Source organism: Strix aluco, chromosome 26 (assembly GCF_031877795.1).
Source record: "Strix aluco isolate bStrAlu1 chromosome 26, bStrAlu1.hap1, whole genome shotgun sequence".
Lineage (NCBI taxonomy): Eukaryota > Metazoa > Chordata > Aves > Strigiformes > Strigidae > Strix > Strix aluco.
This window is the reverse complement of record NC_133956.1, coordinates 3,312,211-3,331,465: the sequence shown is the minus strand read 5'-3', so window position 1 is coordinate 3,331,465 and position 19,255 is coordinate 3,312,211. Positions and strand designations below refer to the sequence as shown.

Genomic DNA, 19,255 nt, shown 5'->3' with positions numbered 1-19,255 from the left:
GCTGCTTGGGGGCCCGCGGCAGCCATGGGCGCCCATCACTGGGGCGGTGGTGCCACCTCCGGCCCTACCGCCGACAGGACGGTCTTGTCTGAGACAAATGTCTCATCATACCTGTTCCCGTTGCGTCCCAACAGCTCCACCACGGCTGTTGGGAGTAAATGGAAAGTAGGTTTCTAAATTAATTCGCAGCCAAAGGCAAATGGAGCAGGGCTGCAGCTGCCCAGGCTGAGGGCTCCTCAGCTCAGGGTCTCGGAGCTGCCACCCCCTCCGCTCATTCAGGAAAGTGGGGAAGGCATCAGCAGGGCGATGTCCCCCCAGGTCATCCCCAAATGTCCTGGTGACCCCTCTGGAGTGGAGCCAGGCCTTTGGCAGCCTCCACATCGCCTCACCCTTGGCAGCGGCCAGGTAATCATGCTCAGCCTTTGGTTTACTGCCTTCTCCTGGTGCTGGCTGCGACGATGCCCTTGGCTGCAGCAGCGTTACCTGAATCCAGCCCTTCCCATGTCTCTGGGGACTCGGCTGAGGGCGGCTGTCCTCACATCACCCCAAAAGCCTGCTGTAAATGTAGAAGTGATAAGAGCAGTCAGCTGGCTGGGAGGGGAGAGGAGGGAGGAGGATGTTGTGTGGGGAAAGTTGAGGGTCTCTGTCTCTCAACTTGCAGAGCCCTGTGCTGGTCAGAGCTTCCCCTTGGACTAACCGGTCTTAACAGCAAGGTAAGGAGCAGACCCAGCCTATAGATGAGTCAGGGAGAACCAGGGCTCGCCTAGCAGGGTTTGCAGAGACCTTGCGTGGGGCACGGGAACTGCTGAATAATGGAAATAATGGCACGGGGAAAGACTTTGTTGTTTTCTAAAATGGGGCTGGAGGAATTATTGGCAGCAAAATAGTGCCCAGAGCTGCACTGTCCAGGTAGTTTGCCAGGTCAGCTTGGTGTTTGCTATGACCCAGACCCTGCTTGAACGCAGAGCTGGGAGCACAGGCAGGTAAAGGAGAGGGGCTCTGTCTGGTCAGATATTAAAGAAAATAAGCTTGACATCTTTCCAAAGACACCGTATCACCCTGTATAGGTCCTGCTTTGCTGTTAACTCAGTAATATGGTGCAGGACTGAGAGGTTGTGAGGACAACTACTGTCTTTTAAGAGAAGTTTACACAGCTAGAAAAAAATCCCTGTCTTCCCTCCTTTCTGTCTGGGCCCTTTGAAATCTCTTCAAACCATTCCAGCTCCCTAGATTAATCCAGCAGCCAGGATTAATCTGTAGGAAAAATATCCCTTTCAAGTCACTACAGTGGTATTTCAATCAGAAGCAGCAATGATGTCCCATTTTAAATTAACTGCAGGTAGTAAAGGTCACTCTGCCCTCCTGCAGCCAGACACTGGCATAACATGAACACGTGCTTCAAATCAGAGTCTGTCAAAGGTGCCCAAGGGGACAGGCAGGATCCCACAGACATCAATATGAGCCTTAAACTTCTCATGGTTCCATTGTACTTGTATGAAGTGTAATGCAGTTAGAAAACCTCTGTTTTATCCAGGAACAACTTCCCCCCTTGACTTCTGAGTGGGGTGGACAGGGGATGGAGAAAGCCAGCTGCATTGCTGGGCTTTCCAGAAGGAGTTAAGAAGGCTTTCAGAGCTCAGCTGTGATGTTGGGCTCCACACCAGGCCCACAGGAGCTGCTGAGCACTCTCTAAAACGGGTCTGGAGCCCCTGAAAGGGGGGGTGAGCAGTTTTATGGACAGAAGCAGTGGCTTGCTGCAGACACTGTGCTTGTTTCTGTAACAAAAGGCCAAAATCAAGGTGGTCTGGGGAGCAGAAGGGATTGGGCAGATCCTCAGTGCAGCCTGGTGGGACCTGACAGCCAGGTCACTTATTTCACGAGGCCAAACCCTCCTGCCCTGGCAGGTTGCTGACCTCGACCTGGCATCTGTCCTGCTGGGACTGGTCTCAGCATGGGGGCAGCAGGACAGCCACCTCCCTCCAGGACAAGTCCTGCTTCTCTTTGGGTTTGTTTGGCAGCAAGGATGTTCTTGCAGTGCTGTATCTCAGAGAGATGCAGGTCTGAGGGATCTGGAGAGAAAGCCTGGAAAAACATTTTCATTTCCTGGGAAATTCCAATATTTAACCTGTATTTTCACTTAGAATCCAGCTGAAAAGCTGAAACTGCAAATTTTCCTGGGGAATGGATAGTCCGAACAAAATGCATGTTTGGAAGCATGAAAGCGTTGTTGCTCTGAAAGGGTAAATCCCGTTTCCTTTTCCCAATCCTGAGCTGGGTGTCAGAAACTGTTTCATATTCAAACACAGAGAGAGAGAGCAGCATTTGTGTCCCAGTTTCAGAAGGACTGAAGCCCGCTCCAGGATATGACACTGTGATAGACGAGCTCTCAGTGGTGTAAATTGGGGTAGTCCCGTGAAACTCCGCAATACCAGGGATGGCTCAAGTGCCTGGGGCTTTGCTCCTGAATCCCCTTGGCTTCTGCGTTGTCCCTGCTCCCTCTGCTCACCCCAGGCAGCTGAGCTCAGCCAGGCTGGTGCTGCCGCTCTCCCCCTCAGACTCAGCCCTGAATCCTCTTTCCTGGCAGGGACTTTCACTAAACTTTTCCCTTCTTCATACTTTTGCTGAAGTCTCATAATGCCCTCCTTCTTCTTTGCCCAGTGCTAAATACGAGCTGATTACTCAGTTCCAAGAAACCTGATCTTTATGGCCAAGCATAATAAACAGTACCCAGACATGTGAGACAGCGCAGTAACAGCTATTTCTGGCTGGCAGATTTGTTCCCTCGTATATTGGCTGCTCCCAGCTCCCTCAGAGGAGCTGAGGTCACTGCTGAGTTTCAGACTGGACTTTCAAGCTGGAATTTGGGAACATTCAAAAGCTGGATTTTTGCTGTTGTTGATTTTTGTTTTTCCCCCTTTCACCTGCACTCTGAACTGGTCACCCCAAAGGGCAGTTGGCCCCACTGGTTACCCAGCAGTGCCTTGCTGTGCCCACGGGGCTGAGGGGGAAAAGAACACCTTTTGCTATACGGCTCTGCAGCACTGGGGTTCATCTCACCTTGCTGCTGTGTGGGAATCTCTGTCAGAGCTGCTGGGACTTGATTCACCCCATCTGACGTGTGCTTGAGTCAGGCAAAACACACGCTGCGATCGCTGTCTGGCTCTGCCTGGAGTCTGTGTCACCCCAGACAGCGGAGCTGTCAGCGGGGCTGAGCACAGCCCCACACCCCAGGAACCAGGGGGTGCTCCCAGTTTCCCAAGGCAACCACCCAAAAATCCCCAGTCCTTTTTTAACACAGCGAAGGTTCTGGTACTGGTTGAGAGTTGAGGATCCCCTCTTGCAGTCATGGCCCTCAATGCCTTTAACGCAGCTCAGAGGGGGTACAGGGCTTTGGAGGTAGTTTTCATCCTTCCCTTGGCCTGACCCAAAGAGTATATGAGTCCGTGAGAGTTTTTCCTTTGCTTAACTGAATCTTAAAGAGCAGAAGGACACCTTTACCCCTGCTACAAGGCTCCTCGCCTCTCCTTTCTCACCAGGTCCTGTTCTGATTCTGCCAAGATGGCACCTAAAAAGAAATCCCCCAAGAAGCCCAAGGTGGCTAAAGAGGATGCATCCATCACCCCAGTGATGGTGGAAGATGCTTTGTTAGATGTTGAACGCTTCAATCACTTGAATAGTTTGTACGACAGCGGCTCCAACGGCTTCCACTGCACAGCCACAGAGGTTGAAGCACCAGACCACGGAGCCAGCCTTCTGGAGGGGATGAACCAGATGCGCCAGAAGCGGTTCCTCTGCGATCTCACCATTGCCACCAAAACAAAGTCCTTCGAGGTGCATAAACTCGTCCTGGCTTCCTGCAGTGAGTACTTCCACCGCCTGCTGCAGAGGGACCCTCAGCTGCACCGGGTGGAGCTCCACGACGTCTCCCCGCTGGGCCTGACCACCATCATCACCTACGCCTACACGGGGAAGCTGAGCCTCTCGCTGTACACCATCGGCAGCACCATCGCCGCGGCCACGCAGCTGCAAGTGCCGGCACTGCTGAACCTGTGCAGCGACTTCCTTGTTCGGGAGATGGCCGTGGAGAACTGCGTGTACATCGCCAACATCTCGGCCACCTACGGCCTCAACCAGGTGAAAGACGCCACATGGAAATTCATCCGGGAAAACTTCCTGGAGTTCTCCAAAACCGACCAGTTCATGAAACTCCCCTTCGATCAGATCAACGAGCTGCTGATGGATGATGGCCTGCAGATACCCAGCGAGGTTGCAGCTTTCCAGATTGCCGTCAAGTGGCTGGAGTTTGACCCGAAACGGGTCCGATATGCTGCTGACCTCCTGAGCAACATTCGATTCGGCACAATCTCAGCTCCAGACTTGGTCAACCACGTGCAACCTGTGCCGCGCATGATGCAAGACCCGCAGTGCCACAAGCTCCTCGTGGATGCTATGAATTACCACCTGCTCCCCCACCAGCAGAACAGTCTTCAGTCTCGGAGAACCAGGATACGGGGAGGCCAGAGGGTGCTTGTCACAGTCGGGGGTCGTCCAGCTTTGACCGAGAAGGCTCTTAGTAGGGAGATCAGCTACAGGGATGCAGAGGGAAACTGGAACAAGCTGACGGAGATGCCAGCAAAAAGTTTTAACCAGTGCGTGGTGGTGATGGATGGATTCATCTACATCGCGGGTGGTGAAGACCAAAACGATGCCAGGAACCAGGCCAAGCACGCTGTCAGCAGCCTGAGCAGGTAAGATGGGCTCCACCTGGCCACGCAGAGCCTGGGGAGGGGTTCAGAGCTGGGCCGTGTCTGCCTGCGCCCCAGCATCCCCCATGGGGCGAGGGACGAGTGCGTCAGGAAGGTTCTTCTTTGCTCTCAGTAACCAGGAGGTGGGTCTGGCCTCTGAGGTAACGCTGCCAGGGAGGGACAAAAGCAGTGAGGCTCAGCACAGGGTGCTGGACTGCGGGACACGAGACCTGCAAACTGCTTCCAGGTGTTCAGTCTGCGTGAGCCCGGCCTGGGCTTCCCCTGGGGACTTTGGCACCGGGGCTGTGCTGCCCATGTCCTCCAGCAGCGCACAGCACCAGTGCAGGATGAGGGCAAGGCAGGGCCTCTTTGTATCTGTGAAGCCCCTGGAGAGATGGGAGGGCTCATTATTTATAAGTAGCCGATTTTGTTACTCTGGGGAGCTCCCCTTTTCGCCCACTGGCTGTTCCTCCAGCCAGTGCCAGCCTTGACCCAATCTCTGGTTTCCCGGGATTCCTTTTAAGATTTACTGTCTGTAGGATTCCTGTTGCCCTTCAGGCTTTCTCTTTCCACCTCCATTTCTCTCTTCATCATTTAAATGACAAGGTTTGTTTCCTAAATCCCCATAAACCTGTCACTGAATCGCCAAGGGATTACTATTCAAAGAAAGGAGGAGTAACCATGGCAACCTGACATGCAGTATTTTGTTTGCAGCCTAAACCTAAATTTCTCAGTGGCTCTGCCCATGGCTTGGCTCAGCTGCTTGAGGTTCCACACCCAACATTGGCAGTGGCACTGATTGAGGCCAGCCCTTCACGTCCCTTGGTCACCACCCCTCGGTTAGGATCCGTCACTGGGCTCTTTCTTCTGCACCAAATGAGGTTTTAGGACCCACTGGCAGGTCTCCTTTCTATTTCTGGCTTATCCACCTTTCCCAGCCTGGCCTGAGTCCCCGTGGCATCACTCCGGGGACACAGCAGTTCCAGTTCCCTCTGCCATCTCCTTATCATGTGCCTGGCTTTGACCTGGCAGGGTGGGCAGGGACCACTTGTCCCTAGGTCCTCTTCTACCTGCAAAGACCCAACAGAGGGGACAGTGACAGTGCCAGGGGACACCTCAGATCGGTAGCACTCACCATTTCCAAGCCAGGCTGGAGCTTGTGGTGGGAGGAGCATGCTGGGCTGTCACAAGGGTTAGAGCAGCAGCAACCCCAGCAGGCGCAGGTAGGATCCAGTCCCGTGCAGTGCCATCGTCTCCATCTGTGCTGCCTGTCCAGATGTTTTTTTACTACTAGAGAAGACAGCGAGGCTCTTTCAGAGCACAGGTTGTCTCCTCTGAAGGCAGATGTCTGTCAGGCCCGCTTCTCCCCATGGGTCTGATGCTGGTCCTGGACAGACAGATCTGCCCTTGGTCCCCCAGGTATGACCCACGCTTCAACACCTGGCTGCACCTGGCCAGCATGCAGCACAGGAGGACACACTTCAGCCTGAGCACCTGCAACGGGCTCCTCTACGCTGTCGGAGGGCGCAATGCCAAGGGCACGTTGGCGTCTGTCGAGTGCTACGTCCCCACTGCCAACAGCTGGCAAAGCAAAGCGAGCCTGGAGACACCCCGCTGCTGCCACGCCACCACCGTCATTGACGGCAAGCTCCTGGTCACCGGCGGCTACATCACCCACGCCTATTCCCGCACCGTCTGCTGCTACGAGCCCAGCACCGACACCTGGAGGGAGCAGGCAAGGCTCAGCACCCCGCGGGGCTGGCACTGCGCGGCCACCGCGGCCGGCCGAGCGTATGTGCTGGGTGGCAGCCAGCTGGGTCCCCAGGGCGAGCGGGTGGACGTGATGCCCGTGGAGTGTTACAGCCCACTGACGGGGCAGTGGAGTTACGTGGCGCCCCTGCCCACGGGGGTCAGCACGGCCGGGGTGGCTCTGCTCGAGGGGCGCTTGTGCCTGGTGGGTGGCTGGAACGAGAGCGGGAAGAGGTATCAGAAATGTGTGCAGTGCTACAACCCTGACCTCAACGAGTGGGCTGAGGATGAGGAGCTCCCTGAGGCCACCGTGGGTGTCTCATGCTGCACCATCACCCTCCCGCGCTCCCTGAGCTCCAGGTCCCGGGCCAGCTCTGTGGCCTCGGCAGCAGCCAGCACATAAAGAGGCCTGTGTGCCACGTGGCTTATGCCAGCAGCTAGGGAAGGAGACAGAGCTGAGGAGTGTGGGTAGCTGTATGGGGAGGCACGCTGATGTTTGGAGTTACTGCAAAGTCTCAGACACTTTTGTTTTGTCATGGCAAGTTTTGGGCTCTAGGAAAGTGTCTTCTGAGCTGCCTGCATCTCCATCCCGCAGCTGAAGCAGGGATTGCTCAGGCAGGGCAGCCACGGAAGCAAGCAGGGCAGAAGAGCTTTTCTCTTCAGCCTGCAGCACTGTATCGCAGTGTGGACTGGAAAAATGGAAAAAAAAAAAAAGACGAAAAACAAACTAGAATAACACAGGAGAAATTCTACTGTAGGAATAGTATTGCGAGACACTTTCAAAACAGTAGTATTGGTGTTAGGTACAAAAAAGTGACAGGTCTAGAATAGAACCTGTTGCTCACGTAGCATTTGTTCAAGGGAAAGACATTTAATATTCACTCTTTGAAGGTAGACACCTTCAGACCAGGAACAAAGTGAATCTTGATAGCAAGGAAGAGAACAACTCACCAAGATCTGCTCTTCCAAGTGCTGTGCTCTAGCTAAGCAGAAGGCACCGGGGATGCTATGAGACTCCAGGAGATTTGAGAGGCAAATGGTGCCCTGAAAATAAATTATCAGCTGGAACAGAATCCCTTCACATCTGAACCAGGACCCCCTGCAGACATATTCCTAGCCAGGTCCTGTTATTTGTACCAAGCTGACAAGTTGGTTTTGAACTCAATCAGTGCTTCCCCATTACTGTAAAAGCAGAGTCTGACCTACAAAATAAGTGACTGGGAAGCTTGAGTTCCCTGGGGCAAGCACTTGCTCTGTGCCCAGGGTCCTCCCATCACTGCATCTGAGACAGTTACCAGTCTCTGTTAAAACCCTGGCTGCCTTTTCAGAAGGCGCAGACCCCCCCTTACAGCGCTGCAGAGCAGACTCGGGCTCCTGGGCTGGATACATCAGGACAAACCGCACCACAGCGCTCCAAAACCTGCCCCGGCAGGTCTGAGATACAGCCCCCAGCAGCCATGACCTGTGACAAGCAGGAGGCAAGAGAGGGGTGGTTATTTCCTGGCCTCAAACCCACAGCCTTTACATCGCCCAACAGCCACACGCTGAGGCCAGTGTCTTCTGAGAACAGGTCCCTGTCACTGGAGCACATGCACACGTGACCCTGGTCGGGCTTGTCACCTTCGTCTCAGGCCAAGGCAGCAACGCGCTGCTGAGCATCTGGGCAAACGCTTTTGGTTTTCTTTTTTGCAAAACACAATGAAACCACATCCAGGAAGCCAATGAGCCACTCAAGGGAACCCCAGTGTGCCATGAAGATGCCAAGAGCTTCAGCAAAGCAGGCTGGTTTTCACTTCCTTTTGCAACTCACCAAAACAGAGCAGCCTGCAGAAGTTACAGTTCACAAAAAGGTATTGATCTTTGAGAATTCACTATCTCCGTTAAAGAGTTCACATCAAGCATAAAGCTATACCGAGGCAAAACATCATTTCTGTTTGAATTCTGCTTTCCTCCGTGTATTTCAGCATGCACAGCACATGCTGCCCTGGGTATTTTGGAGCAGGCTCCGTCCTGAACAGCACTGGCAACCTCCCCTGGTTTATAACTCCAACCAGACTTGACAAGGGAACAGTCTAATCTTTGAGACAACACTGCACAAACACCCATGGAGGACCGTGGACGGATTTGGATGGAAGCAAGTTTGTTCCTTGAGTTTTTATTATAATTTTTTTACTGTAAGATGCAGAACCAACCACTAGAGGCAGAGGCAAGGGTGTTGCCAAACTCCACTTATGTGAGCTGTATTGTCCTGCAGGGAATTTTCTCTTTAAACAATAAAGGCCATTCCTTTGCAGGGAAAAACTGTCCAGCTGTGTAATTAAAACAGTGTCAGTTCACACTCCTGAAACATTTTAACAAAGCAGTCAAGATTCATCCTCTACATTCCAAGCACAGCCAGTAATTGCTCCAGGATTTCTACAGCACGTTAAGAGCCCCATGACCTGTGGTGTCAAAACCCCAGCAGTGGTGGGTACAGGCACTCGAGCTCACTCATGCTGCCCACGGAAGCAGCAGCGTGATGGGGGGGTTTCTGCTGGCTGATCTCAGCCCCCTCTTGCAGCACCAGGTTTGAATCTCAGCTCAGGAGCCTCGCCAACCCCCCAGGCCTTACCTCAGCCCCTTCCAACCACTCCCGGCGTGCTGGCTTAGACAAAGAACCCTCAGCCACATCTTGGCTTTATGGCTCTGCTTTATTAAGACAGGATACACATGCCCCTTCCTTTGGCTTTCCATTGAACTTGCCCTCCCCATAGTTCCTAAAACAACCCCCTTTTTTCTGCTAATTCAGAACCCCTGGTTTACTAAAGACCAGGCTGCCCTAAGACAGCAGGTTGGTCTGCAGAGGATCAGGACCAGCACACTGACACTTTGTTCCCTCTGGGAATTCACCCTCCAGAAATTCTGCTCTACAACTCCATTGGTCAAAAGTATTTTTTTCCTTCTAAGCCCATCTGCAGACTTTAGTAAAAATTCTACATATTATTTGTGCTGTTGGACAGTACAGAAGTGGAGACTGTATCCATGTAAATCCAACACTCGCTCCTGGAGAGCAGCACGTTCTCTTCAAGTGCACAGCACCAGTCCATGGCTTTCTGCTCCCAGCACCTTCCCAGGTCAGGAGGAGCACCCATAAAATTCGCAACAGAAATTAGGGGTTAGAAAATTTTATTTGCTTTTTTGGTAACAGGAACTTCTCATTTACCAGGAAGGATGATGCCATCATACTGTGAGGAAAAAAAAAAACACACACAACCAAGTGAGAAAGCACTGTCAGGTAAAGGTGCAGTACCACTGTGGTGAAAACTGAGCCACCGTGTTCATTCCAAGCCCCCCAGACAACACTGAAGTGAAACACCAGTTCTCCTTCAGCCTTTCAACCTCGCTGCTGTGCTGTTAACCTCCAAGGGGGGGCATTAAACTCCACTCATCAGCCCAGCTAAACAAGCCAACCCACCCTTCACAGGTTGATCCAGCCTACACTCCTCCCTTTTCCAGTCCCAGGATTTGGTCCCTGGAGGTAACTCTGCCACAGCAAGCAGAACCAGGCATGAGGGAGGGGAAAAAAAAAAACCAAACAACCCACACATTCAGCAGGAGTCAGCTGGAGCCTGCACTGCATGGGGTATGACCTGTGTAATCTAGGCAGAATAACCATTAAAGAGCCTCCAGACAGACTGTCCACCTTTTCCATGTCTGAAAAAGTACAAGTAGTCCCCTCTCTGGCATTTCCAATCAAGCTTTCAGCATCTCCCATTCATTATCTGTGTCAGAGAACACTATGGCCAGATACACCAAGTAACTGGTTTTATTTGGACCACTCCAAGTCTGGCAGCTGAGCCAGGAGCTGTGTCAGATAAACAAATCCTAACCCTGCCTTGTCACCTGTGATCCACCTACACACACCACCTCCAAAAACCGTGGGAGACAGATTTACACAAGGGCTGATACTTCCAGCTACCCTGCAAGAGCTGCTCTTTCAGTTCAGCACACAAAAAAGGGGCATGGACAGCACTCACACCCAAACGCAGCTTCTAGTGCCCCACAACAGTAAAAATTAATGATATAAGTAGTGATCAAGATCTCATCCTGCCCAGTGACTTGTTCCACCCCTTCCACAGTGAAGCATTTTGCTGATACTTGCTAGGAGACTCCTGGGATACAAAAATAAAGGTGGACTTTACCTTCTGCTGAAACCAGCGCATGGCTTCTTCCTTTCCAATTCTGTGCTTGGCTCCAATGTTGCCAGTCCTGCGTTTCTTGTCAGCAATACTGAAGCCAGGCCTGCCCAGCACCTGCCAGGAGAGGAGACCCACAGCACTATTTCATTCTGGCATTTATTTATTTTCTTAAACTTAAGAGTTTTCTAGGAGGGAAGGGTAGAATTTCCACATCAGTAACCTCTCATTATCATGTTCAAGACTGAGTGTTCTACTACCTCAGCTAAACTAAGAGCTAAGTAACTTCTGAGCAGCCAGGTAAACCGACAGGGACAGCCCCTAGGTTGGACACCTGAGCACGTACACCGACTCAGAAGTCAAAAATGAGCATGGAAGATTCACTCACTCACTCACTCAGAGGCCTCAGCTCTCAAGAAAAGATACACTGAACAGCATTGCTAACACGGACAGAACAGCTTCCCTCTCTATTTCAGAGATTCAGCATGAGGCACAGCAGAATGGAACGAGTCACACACACCACCCACCACCACTGCTACGTGACCCAACCCCAGCCTTCTAGATGCAGAGAGAATCTTCCAGCACTGCAGCCCGTCTTTGTCAGCATTCCTGAAGCCCCTGCTGCGCTTCCCACTGCTGCTCTTTCCTTCCCCACACCTGGCACAGCTGTTCCGGTGCTATCCCAGGAGTACCAGTAAGAGCCACAGTATTTGTTTCTGAAGAGGCTTTGTGAGCCATGTCATATATCAGGGATTTTATGGCAGCCTTGGGAATCTCAGTTTAGACTTGGATTTTGTTGACATTTCTCTATCTTCCAGCACTCGGCCACAAGTTCATTGACAACCCAGCCAGGTATCGTTCTATGCTCCTTCCACACAAGCCCAGGAGCTGCACAGAAGCGGGGAATACGCACCACGTAAAAGTCCAAGCCGTAGATACCAATACTGGGATCGTATTTAATCCCCAGATCGATGTGCTCCTGGATTCCAAAGCCAAAGTTCCCAGTGTCTGAGAAGTTGTTTTTTCTCAACTCGTATTCTCGCACCTGAAACATTTGTTGTCAGTCATTATTGGCTGCAAACAGAGTAAGAAGTCCTGTGTGTTCCAACTGCCACCAGACCCACAACTTACTTACATGCAACAAAGTCTTTAGCTGTAAGATTTTGCTCCCAGAGGCTGCTCATAAATCACAGCAAAGATAAAACCTCAAGAGAAAGCAGCACCTGCACCCACTAGCTCTTAAAGAAGGATAAAGCAGCAACCAGACAGAGAAACAGTGCAAACACAGCAGCCTGTGTACTGGACAAAGCTGCTCCTCCATTCCTTAACATCCACAACTGACTTGTAACTAAATCAGGTGCAACATTTCAAAGCGCGTATCTTTTCAGCTGGTACAGATTAAGTTTTGTTCTTTCACAAATCAAAGATCCAGAGCAGCCAGATTCTCACCTTCAACCCCTTCTCCAGAATCTCCTCTGCTTTGGCCCCACGAACTGTGCAATGAACAGCAATCTTCTCATTTCTCCTGATTCCAAAGGATCTTACAGTGTAACGTGCTGTAGGCAGGAATAATTACACTTAAAAGCTATTCAAAGAATTCCCACCCAGGGGATTTAGAGCTCGTTTAAGAAGAGATAAAAAATTACTTTAAAGGAAAGAAAAAAGAACTAAGGCAACCATACGCTCCCTCTTCGGGGATGAGGGCAGAGCAGCAGCCAATGTCTGGAGGCAGAACCTGACAGAAACGACCACCAGCACCCCGATATTTAAGGCCCCCAATTCTCACAACAAGGCCCACATCAGAGCAGACCTCCCCACCTCCCTGGGAGCCGCACGGCCACTTCACCCTCTACATACTCAGGAGAGGAAGGAAAACAACCACCGCTGAAGCCAAAACCCAAACTGCTCCTTTGCAACTTCCAGGACACGCTGCCCCCCACTTGGCAGGGGAACCCACCCCTCACCTTTGGAGAAGACGGGGGTCTGGCCCGTCAGCTGCTCCAGCACTTTGGCCGCTCGGGTGAGCCTGTCCCCGCTCTCCCCAACGCAGATGTTGAGGCAGAGCTTGCGGATGCGCAGCTCCCGCATGGGGTTCTCCTTTTCACCTTGGTCTTGCTGCGGAGAAACAACACGGGGGCTAACGGGGGGTGCCCGGAAGACAGCCCCCCGCTCGCCCCAGCCGCCGGAGAACGCTCCGCCACGCCGTTACCGCCGCCTGACACCGGGCAGGCCGCGACCTGTCATGGCAGCCGCTTCCCCAGGGCGGCCCACCGGCTGCTCCCTGCCCGTACCGGCCCCGCAGCTCTCCCTCCCGGCCTCCCCCGCTCCCGCCCGCACGGGCACTGGCCCGGCCGGGCCCCGCCGAGGGCGGATGGCGGTGGATAGAGACGACGCAGCCCGACCGCGGCCCGCTGGCGCCGCTACTCACCGCCATGACGGGGGCGGGGAAGAGATCAGCCGGGCGCCGCCGCGGGGTCTTATGGGGCGGCGCGAGAGGGAGCGGCGCGAGCGGCGGCGCCCCCTGGCGGCCGGAGGGCGGCCGGCACCGCGGCCGGTTGCCGTGGCAACCGCGGGCGGGAGCGGGCCCTGGAGAGCCCACGCCGCCATTTTGTCCCCCAGGCCCGTGGGGACGGAGGCACGGCAAGGCCGCCGGCCCTGCCCATCCTCAGCCGGGGCTGGGCCGGGGCCCGGCCTGCGCCACCGTGAGCTGCTGCCTCAGCCGCGGGGTTTGCTCTGGGGAGTGCCGGCGGAGATGGTGGCAGAGGGGGCTGGGGTCCTGCCGGGAGTCCCGGTCTGACGCTGAGGCCGGGAGGGATGAGCCACAGCGGTTTTGCTGGGAGATGCCGCACCAGAAGGTGTTGGAGCTTCTCCACTCCCAAGCAGCATCGTGTGTAGCTTACCCGTGCCTGGCTCCCGGAGCTTCTCCCACCCCCACACCCCTGAGTTCCTTGAACCAGACCTGGGCAAGTGTTTCAATTTCACTTTGCTCTTTCAGGGAAGCATTTGTGGGTTTCAGATCTCTGCCTGGGATCTGGATCCTCTTTTTGCACCATTCTGACTTAATCTGGAGCAAGTGAGGAGTCGCAGCCTACTCCCTCACTGCGGTCAGCTGGGAGCAGAGCATAACACAGCTTCTCTGGGAAGGGGGCAAACCAAATTCACACCTCTTCTTGAGTCCAAACAACTCTTTCAGTGGCCACATCTTGAGCTGAATGCTTGCAATGAGGCTCTTGCTCAGTAAGGATGACACCAGCTCAAGGCTTTCCCTGCTTATCCCCTTCCCCGCCTCTCAGGGGCCACGCTCAGGGCTGACAGGCTGAACTCTGTAATGCTCTCTCTTACTTTTTGCCCCAGCTTCTAAAACGGGATGAAAAATGAATGAATAATCAGCTTGTCTCATTAAGAAGAGAAAAAAGTGTCAGGAGTCTCTGTGCAGAGGGCGTGAGAAGATGCTAGTTAAAAAGTAACGTTACGCTACTACTTCATTATTGATTTACTTCACCTAAGAACAGCTTTGCCAGAAATAGCCGCAGGCTCCTCACAGAGCCCGGCTGACAGCTTTACCAGCTCTCCGTGGATCTCATTTAGGGTCTGCCCATGCTGCAGCGTTCCTTCCCATGGGCAGAGGCTGAGGGCAGGGTTAAATGCACGGCAGGCAACACTGGTCAAGGGCTGGTGCCTCCCCAGGGGAGCAGATCGGGATCAGAAGGTGAACAGAGCTCGGTGAAGGTGCTGGGTGCTTCAAGAGTCAGAGTGCAGGCAGGGCTGCGTACTCATGCCATCACCTGAGGATGCTGCAAGAGCCCCGGGAGCAGGCAGGAACACACGGCTCTTTGCTGCGCAGGTGAGAGCAGTGGAGGGGGCTCCTGCCTGCCCCGTGCCTGTTTGCAGCCCGTTCCCTTGTGTACCTTCCCATGCTCGTGGCTCTCACTGCCCAGCAGTGTCCTCCCTAGCCCAGTCTTGGATGGTTCCACTGCCAAATGCTATGTAGAAGATCAGGCCAAACAGGTTGAGGGCTGCAGATACGAAGAAGGCATTCCTCCAGCCAGTCTGGAGATCCTGGGGGGCCAAGAACAGATCAGGATGGTGTCACCCTTCCCTTCATCTCCATGTAGTGATCACCCAACTACTGCCACCTGGTTCACTGGCATTAAACTCATCTCCATCCTCTGCTTGCTACTAATACCAACGACAGAAGAGCTTTGCTCAACTCAAGACATATGCCAGGCCCCCTCTTGTTGAAGATGCATTTCCTGCCTTGGCATTTTTGGAAACATTGTGTGCTGTGCTGAATTTAGGAAGCTTTCCTTCCTGGCACAGAGCTTCCCCCTCACCCCACTCCCTCAGCCCTCTCCCCATCTCCAAGTACATCCAGATGGGGCCCATGTGGAGCTCTTCCTGCTTTCTGAGTCATCCCCATGTCCTCAAAATGGTACAGAGCTCTGGTTTGCCAGGTGCTACATTGCATGTGTTCGTTGGGAGAGGGGGTTGGCTTGGAGTAATTTTTGATTCAGTGCAGAGAAAGGAATCCATCTCTGAGAGCAGACCTGTGTTTTCATCCAGGGACATGCTTGCAGCTTGCAGCCCCAAATTACCTGGCCGACGAGAAGTCCAACTGCAGTAGGAGCAATAATTCCTGCGACTATGCCAAAGGTATTTGTGATTCCCAGCAGGAACCCTGCATATCTGGGGAGAGGAAGCAAAGATTTCCTGAGTGAGGCAGAGAGGAAACTGTCACAAGAAGGGAGATGAGTAGGTGCTGCCAGTCCCTTCCCTCATCTGCATGAATAGTGCATGTCATGCTGAGCAACACTAGGATCTTCCCTGCAAGACTGGGGGGATTTTAAGCCTTTATGCTCCCCCTTAGCTTACAATGCCATCAGCTACAGAGGATAAGGGAAGGGAGAGCAGGACTTGCAGAAGCCTTGGGGGATTGGGAACAGGAAGGACGCAGAGCTAGGGAAGGCACAGAGGTGAGACCCACTTACCTGGGTGCTATATCGATGTGGTTAATATTGATGCCTGCTCCTGTCAGGCTGATTATTGTCAAGGCCAGTGTTAGAAGGACCACAACAACTGTGGAACTGCAGCCAATGTAAGGCACAGCCACCAGGAAGGCGGCTGGGAGCAGCATCCCTTGGGAGGAAAAGGGGATGTGTTTTATAACAGGCCACACAAGTGTGTTGGAAAGGCTGGATGGCAGATGAAAGCTCGTCCTTACCGAGTGCTGAGAAGAGTTTCCTGATGGCTGCTGTGCCAAGCACTCGCCTGGCCAGGAGGAAATCGGCCAGCAGCCCAGCCAGGATGTGCCCCAGCCCGTTCCCAACATAAGGCATGGAGGAGAGGAGCCCGTTCTGCAGAGCAGAGAACAAGGCATTATCGTGTCCATGGCATGAAGCCACGGAGCCAAGAGCAGGGCAGCACTCACCTCTCTGAGGTCAAAGTGGAGGACGGTGCTCATGAACGTGGGCATGGAGGTCAGCAGCATGTAGAACAGCCAGTCTGTGCAGAAGCAGGCAATGGTGATTGCCCAAAGAGGCAGTGATTTAGCCATGGCCACAAGTGGGAGGGAGTGGCCATGAGAGCTGCCCTGGAAGGAATAAAACATCAGCCAGTGCCTCCTTTCCTGTCTCACATTCCCCAGACAGGCTGTCCAGGCTTTCCTTGGCCTCTCCACCTACTGCTGAGCAGACTGGGACTAGCACTGGCCGTGGCAGAAGGAACCCATGTGCGCTGCCTCGGAGCAGTCCCTTTGCCACGGTGTCCGCAGCGTAGTCAGTGGTGGTTAAAAGGTTTGCGTGTACCTGGTGAGCCAGCGACGACATGATGTACTCCTGCTCCCCGGCACTGATCCACGGGTGATGTGCAGGGTCCTCGTACACGAGGAGGAACCAGCAGAGGCACCAGGCACAGCCCACGGCACCTGTGAGGAGTGGGGCTCTCGGTGCCAGCTCCTCTTACGGTGAGCTGCGGCAGTGGAGAGCCAGCGGGATGGAGGCTGGTGCTAGTGAAACGGCGAGTGTGGGAAGATGGAAAGGGACAAACTCCCCTGAACCCATTGCTCACAGGGAAAGGGGCTGCGTTGATGGCACAAAAGGTTCAACAAAGGCACGTTCTCTAATAGTACCCCAGGAAAATGGCTTCAGCCTGGCCTGGCGGGTGAGAGGGGAGCCCAGAGCTCTGTTTGGGACTAGTTAGGATGGAGCTGATCCCACAGGACTCTGATGGGGAACCTTTAGGAGCTCTGCCAGCAAATGGTCTGCAGCGGGTTTGGAGTAGAGGGACATGATGGGCCATTACTCACCAAAGATGTAGAAGACAAAAGGCCACCCCAGACTCTGGCAGATGATCCCAGCCACAAGGAGAGCAAAGAATGTCCCAAAAGTGCATCCTAGGGATCAGAAACCAGGAGAATAATTTTAATGGGACTTTGTGTGACCAGCAGCGAGTGGGACAGACCTCCAGCCTGATTTGTGATGGGCAAATGTGGTGGCACAAATGAAGTGGCTGTGCAAACAATCACCCTTGTATCCAGGTTTGCTCCCTTCAGTGTCCGTGTTCCCTCTTCTGCCTCAAGCTGACCTGAGCTGAGGAGACAAAGAACACACAGGATGGGAGGAGGAAAGGCGGAAAAGCTGAACGCTGCTAACGCTCTTTGCCAAGGACCTACAGACTTGAACTTGAGGTTACTACAAGGACTGGCTTGGAAAGAGGGGGGTGAGAGGAGATCCTGCACTTACTGAATCAGTGGTATGGAAAAATCTTTGTGTCTTACCAGCATCAGCGATGTTCATGAGCCTACTGCGTTCCAGCGGAGGGGCCCATTTTGCCCAGAGTGTGTACTGAGCTGGAAATATCACTCCCTGAAAAGATAACAGGGGGGTATGGGGGGAAGAGACACGGGAGCGCAGCCAGGGCTAACCAGAGCAAGTTTTGTAGCCACCACTGACCTCAGCCAAGCCCAGCAGCACCTGCAGCCCGATGAGGAAGCTCACACCAAGCTCTGCTGCTCGGGGCACGAGGAGGGTGAGCACGGAGGAGAGCAGGAGCCCGCTGCCCAGGATGGGTTTCCCCCCAAACAGCCCCGAGCAGTACCCGCCCAGCGCCTGCGTGAGGCCGTAGCCGTAGAAGAAGGAGCTGAGGATGATTCCCTGAGTCTCAGCGCTCCAGCTGTACACGGGGGCCTGGGGGAGACAGAACTTGTCTGTCAGACAGAGATCTCTGTTGTCCAGGCTCAGACTCCTCCAGAAGGGGAGAAGCAATCAGGAAACGCAGCCCTGAGCACAACAAGCTGAGCTCTCTGCTCCTTCACCCCCCTTTGTCCTCAGGGCTTTGTTCTGCTGCTGCTTCCAAGTCTGTCCTCATGCAAAAGCAAGAGTGGACTGAGCCCGGGAAGTGGCTTTCAGTTATCTGCATCTGCTTTCCACTTACGTCCTGAGCAAAGCCAGGGTAGGAGCTGCAGGGAGCGCTGCCGGAGCAGCCGTAGGGATGGCTGCTGTTAGTCATGGCGACGATGGCGATGCTGAGGCTGACCCGGAGCGCGTAGGCCATGAAGAGAGAGATGTGCAGGACCAGGGTCAGGCCACAGCGAGTGGAGCAGAGCCCTGCGGAAGTAGAGCACCCACAAACCAGGGCTGGTCAGCGAGGCCTCTCAGCCCCTCCTACAGATCCATGTCACCTTACATAGCAACAAATGGCTCTTTCCAGGTGCCCTCCAGGCATCTGCCACCGAGGCCCTGCCCTCCTCCTTGGCAGGGATGGCAGTTTGTATCTTCGGATGGAGAATGGAGGGGCAGGAAGGCAAGGAGACTTGACGGAGAATGGAGGGGACACATCAAAGCCTGACATTGTTGGCTCCCAGGCCCTGCTAAGGCTGCACTTCAGCCCTCTCCTCCCCAGGGAGCGGATTTACCTGTGCGGGAGGAGGGCTGCTCAGCAAGCAGAGGGGCTTCATCCTGCTTTGCTTCCGGCTCCTCCCCTGCCTGCGCGTTGTCCGTGTGGCGCTGCATCCTTTCCTGCCTGCAATGCTGCTGCCTGCTTCTCCTCAAGATAACATCCAGCCCTGTTGGGAAGCAAATCTCAAACATCAACAAACACAGGAGCAGCTGGGCAGTGACCCCTGACGTTTCTTCCCAACGCCATTACCGGCACGGCGAGAGCGGAGCTGGCTTCCGGTCACAGATGCCTGCGCTGCCGGCACAAACGCTTTATGAGCCCAGGGATCTACAGCAGCCTCAAACCTCGCTGGGTCGGCCTTGTTTGCACCTGTGGTTTATAACCCTGGACCACAACAGCCTGGCAGGGCAGCGAGGTCTCTCCCACCCCAGGGGGCTCCTGCAGACGCCCCAGGGGTACCCACTGCCCTCCCTTGGCTGGTGTAAAGGGAGGCTCGTTCTTCGCCCCATCCCGTCCCCCCGGGGTAGCTCACGTACAGGGAGAGGTGTCTCCCCCAGCCCAGAAGGGACCAGCGGGGCCGTGGGTCTCCTGGCTCCGTGTCTCGGGTGGGGAGCGGGACGCAGGCACGTGCTGTCGCAGGATTTGGGATTTCAGGAATCTGGCTGGGATGGAGCAACGCCGGGGCTCGAA

The 19,255-nt window shown here is 54.2% G+C and overlaps 3 protein-coding genes across 6 annotated transcripts; 1 reads left to right on the top strand and 2 right to left on the bottom strand.

The window, feature by feature from the left end:
* Nucleotides 1–661: 661 nt before the first annotated feature.
* On the top strand, nucleotides 662–8,795 carry LOC141934950 (kelch-like protein 31). 2 transcript variants are annotated; one of them, XM_074850796.1, is made up of 3 exons: nucleotides 662–713; nucleotides 3,537–4,748; nucleotides 6,165–8,795. In XM_074850796.1, the coding sequence occupies exons 2-3, from the start codon at nucleotides 3,559–3,561 to the stop codon at nucleotides 6,895–6,897; spliced, it is 1,923 nt and encodes a 640-aa protein (XP_074706897.1). In that variant the 5' UTR covers nucleotides 662–713; nucleotides 3,537–3,558; the 3' UTR covers nucleotides 6,898–8,795. The 2 variants fall into 2 exon arrangements, with proteins under 2 accessions (XP_074706897.1, XP_074706898.1); XM_074850797.1 differs by lacking the exon at nucleotides 662–713 and having other exon boundaries at nucleotides 3,507–4,748.
* An 847-nt stretch (nucleotides 8,796–9,642) lies between these two features.
* RPL11 (ribosomal protein L11) lies at nucleotides 9,643–13,172 on the bottom strand. The gene is made up of 6 exons (XM_074850798.1): nucleotides 13,098–13,172; nucleotides 12,634–12,784; nucleotides 12,119–12,225; nucleotides 11,583–11,714; nucleotides 10,676–10,786; nucleotides 9,643–9,718 (listed from the first exon to the last, which is right to left on the bottom strand). The coding sequence occupies exons 1-6, from the start codon at nucleotides 13,101–13,103 to the stop codon at nucleotides 9,689–9,691; spliced, it is 537 nt and encodes a 178-aa protein (XP_074706899.1). The 5' UTR covers nucleotides 13,104–13,172; the 3' UTR covers nucleotides 9,643–9,688.
* Nucleotides 13,173–14,138: 966 nt separating this feature from the next.
* On the bottom strand, nucleotides 14,139–19,252 carry LOC141934877 (sodium-dependent phosphate transport protein 3-like). Of its 3 annotated transcripts, none has more exons than XM_074850681.1 (12): nucleotides 19,102–19,252; nucleotides 18,582–18,731; nucleotides 18,101–18,273; nucleotides 17,620–17,853; nucleotides 17,445–17,532; nucleotides 16,974–17,060; nucleotides 16,474–16,592; nucleotides 16,098–16,259; nucleotides 15,891–16,023; nucleotides 15,658–15,805; nucleotides 15,265–15,355; nucleotides 14,139–14,728 (listed from the first exon to the last, which is right to left on the bottom strand). In XM_074850681.1, the coding sequence occupies exons 2-12, from the start codon at nucleotides 18,676–18,678 to the stop codon at nucleotides 14,597–14,599; spliced, it is 1,464 nt and encodes a 487-aa protein (XP_074706782.1). In that variant the 5' UTR covers nucleotides 18,679–18,731; nucleotides 19,102–19,252; the 3' UTR covers nucleotides 14,139–14,596. The 3 variants fall into 3 exon arrangements, with proteins under 3 accessions (XP_074706782.1, XP_074706783.1, XP_074706781.1); XM_074850682.1 differs by lacking the exon at nucleotides 19,102–19,252 and adding an exon at nucleotides 18,815–19,006; XM_074850680.1 differs by lacking the exon at nucleotides 19,102–19,252 and having other exon boundaries at nucleotides 18,582–19,006.
* Nucleotides 19,253–19,255: the final 3 nt, after the last annotated feature.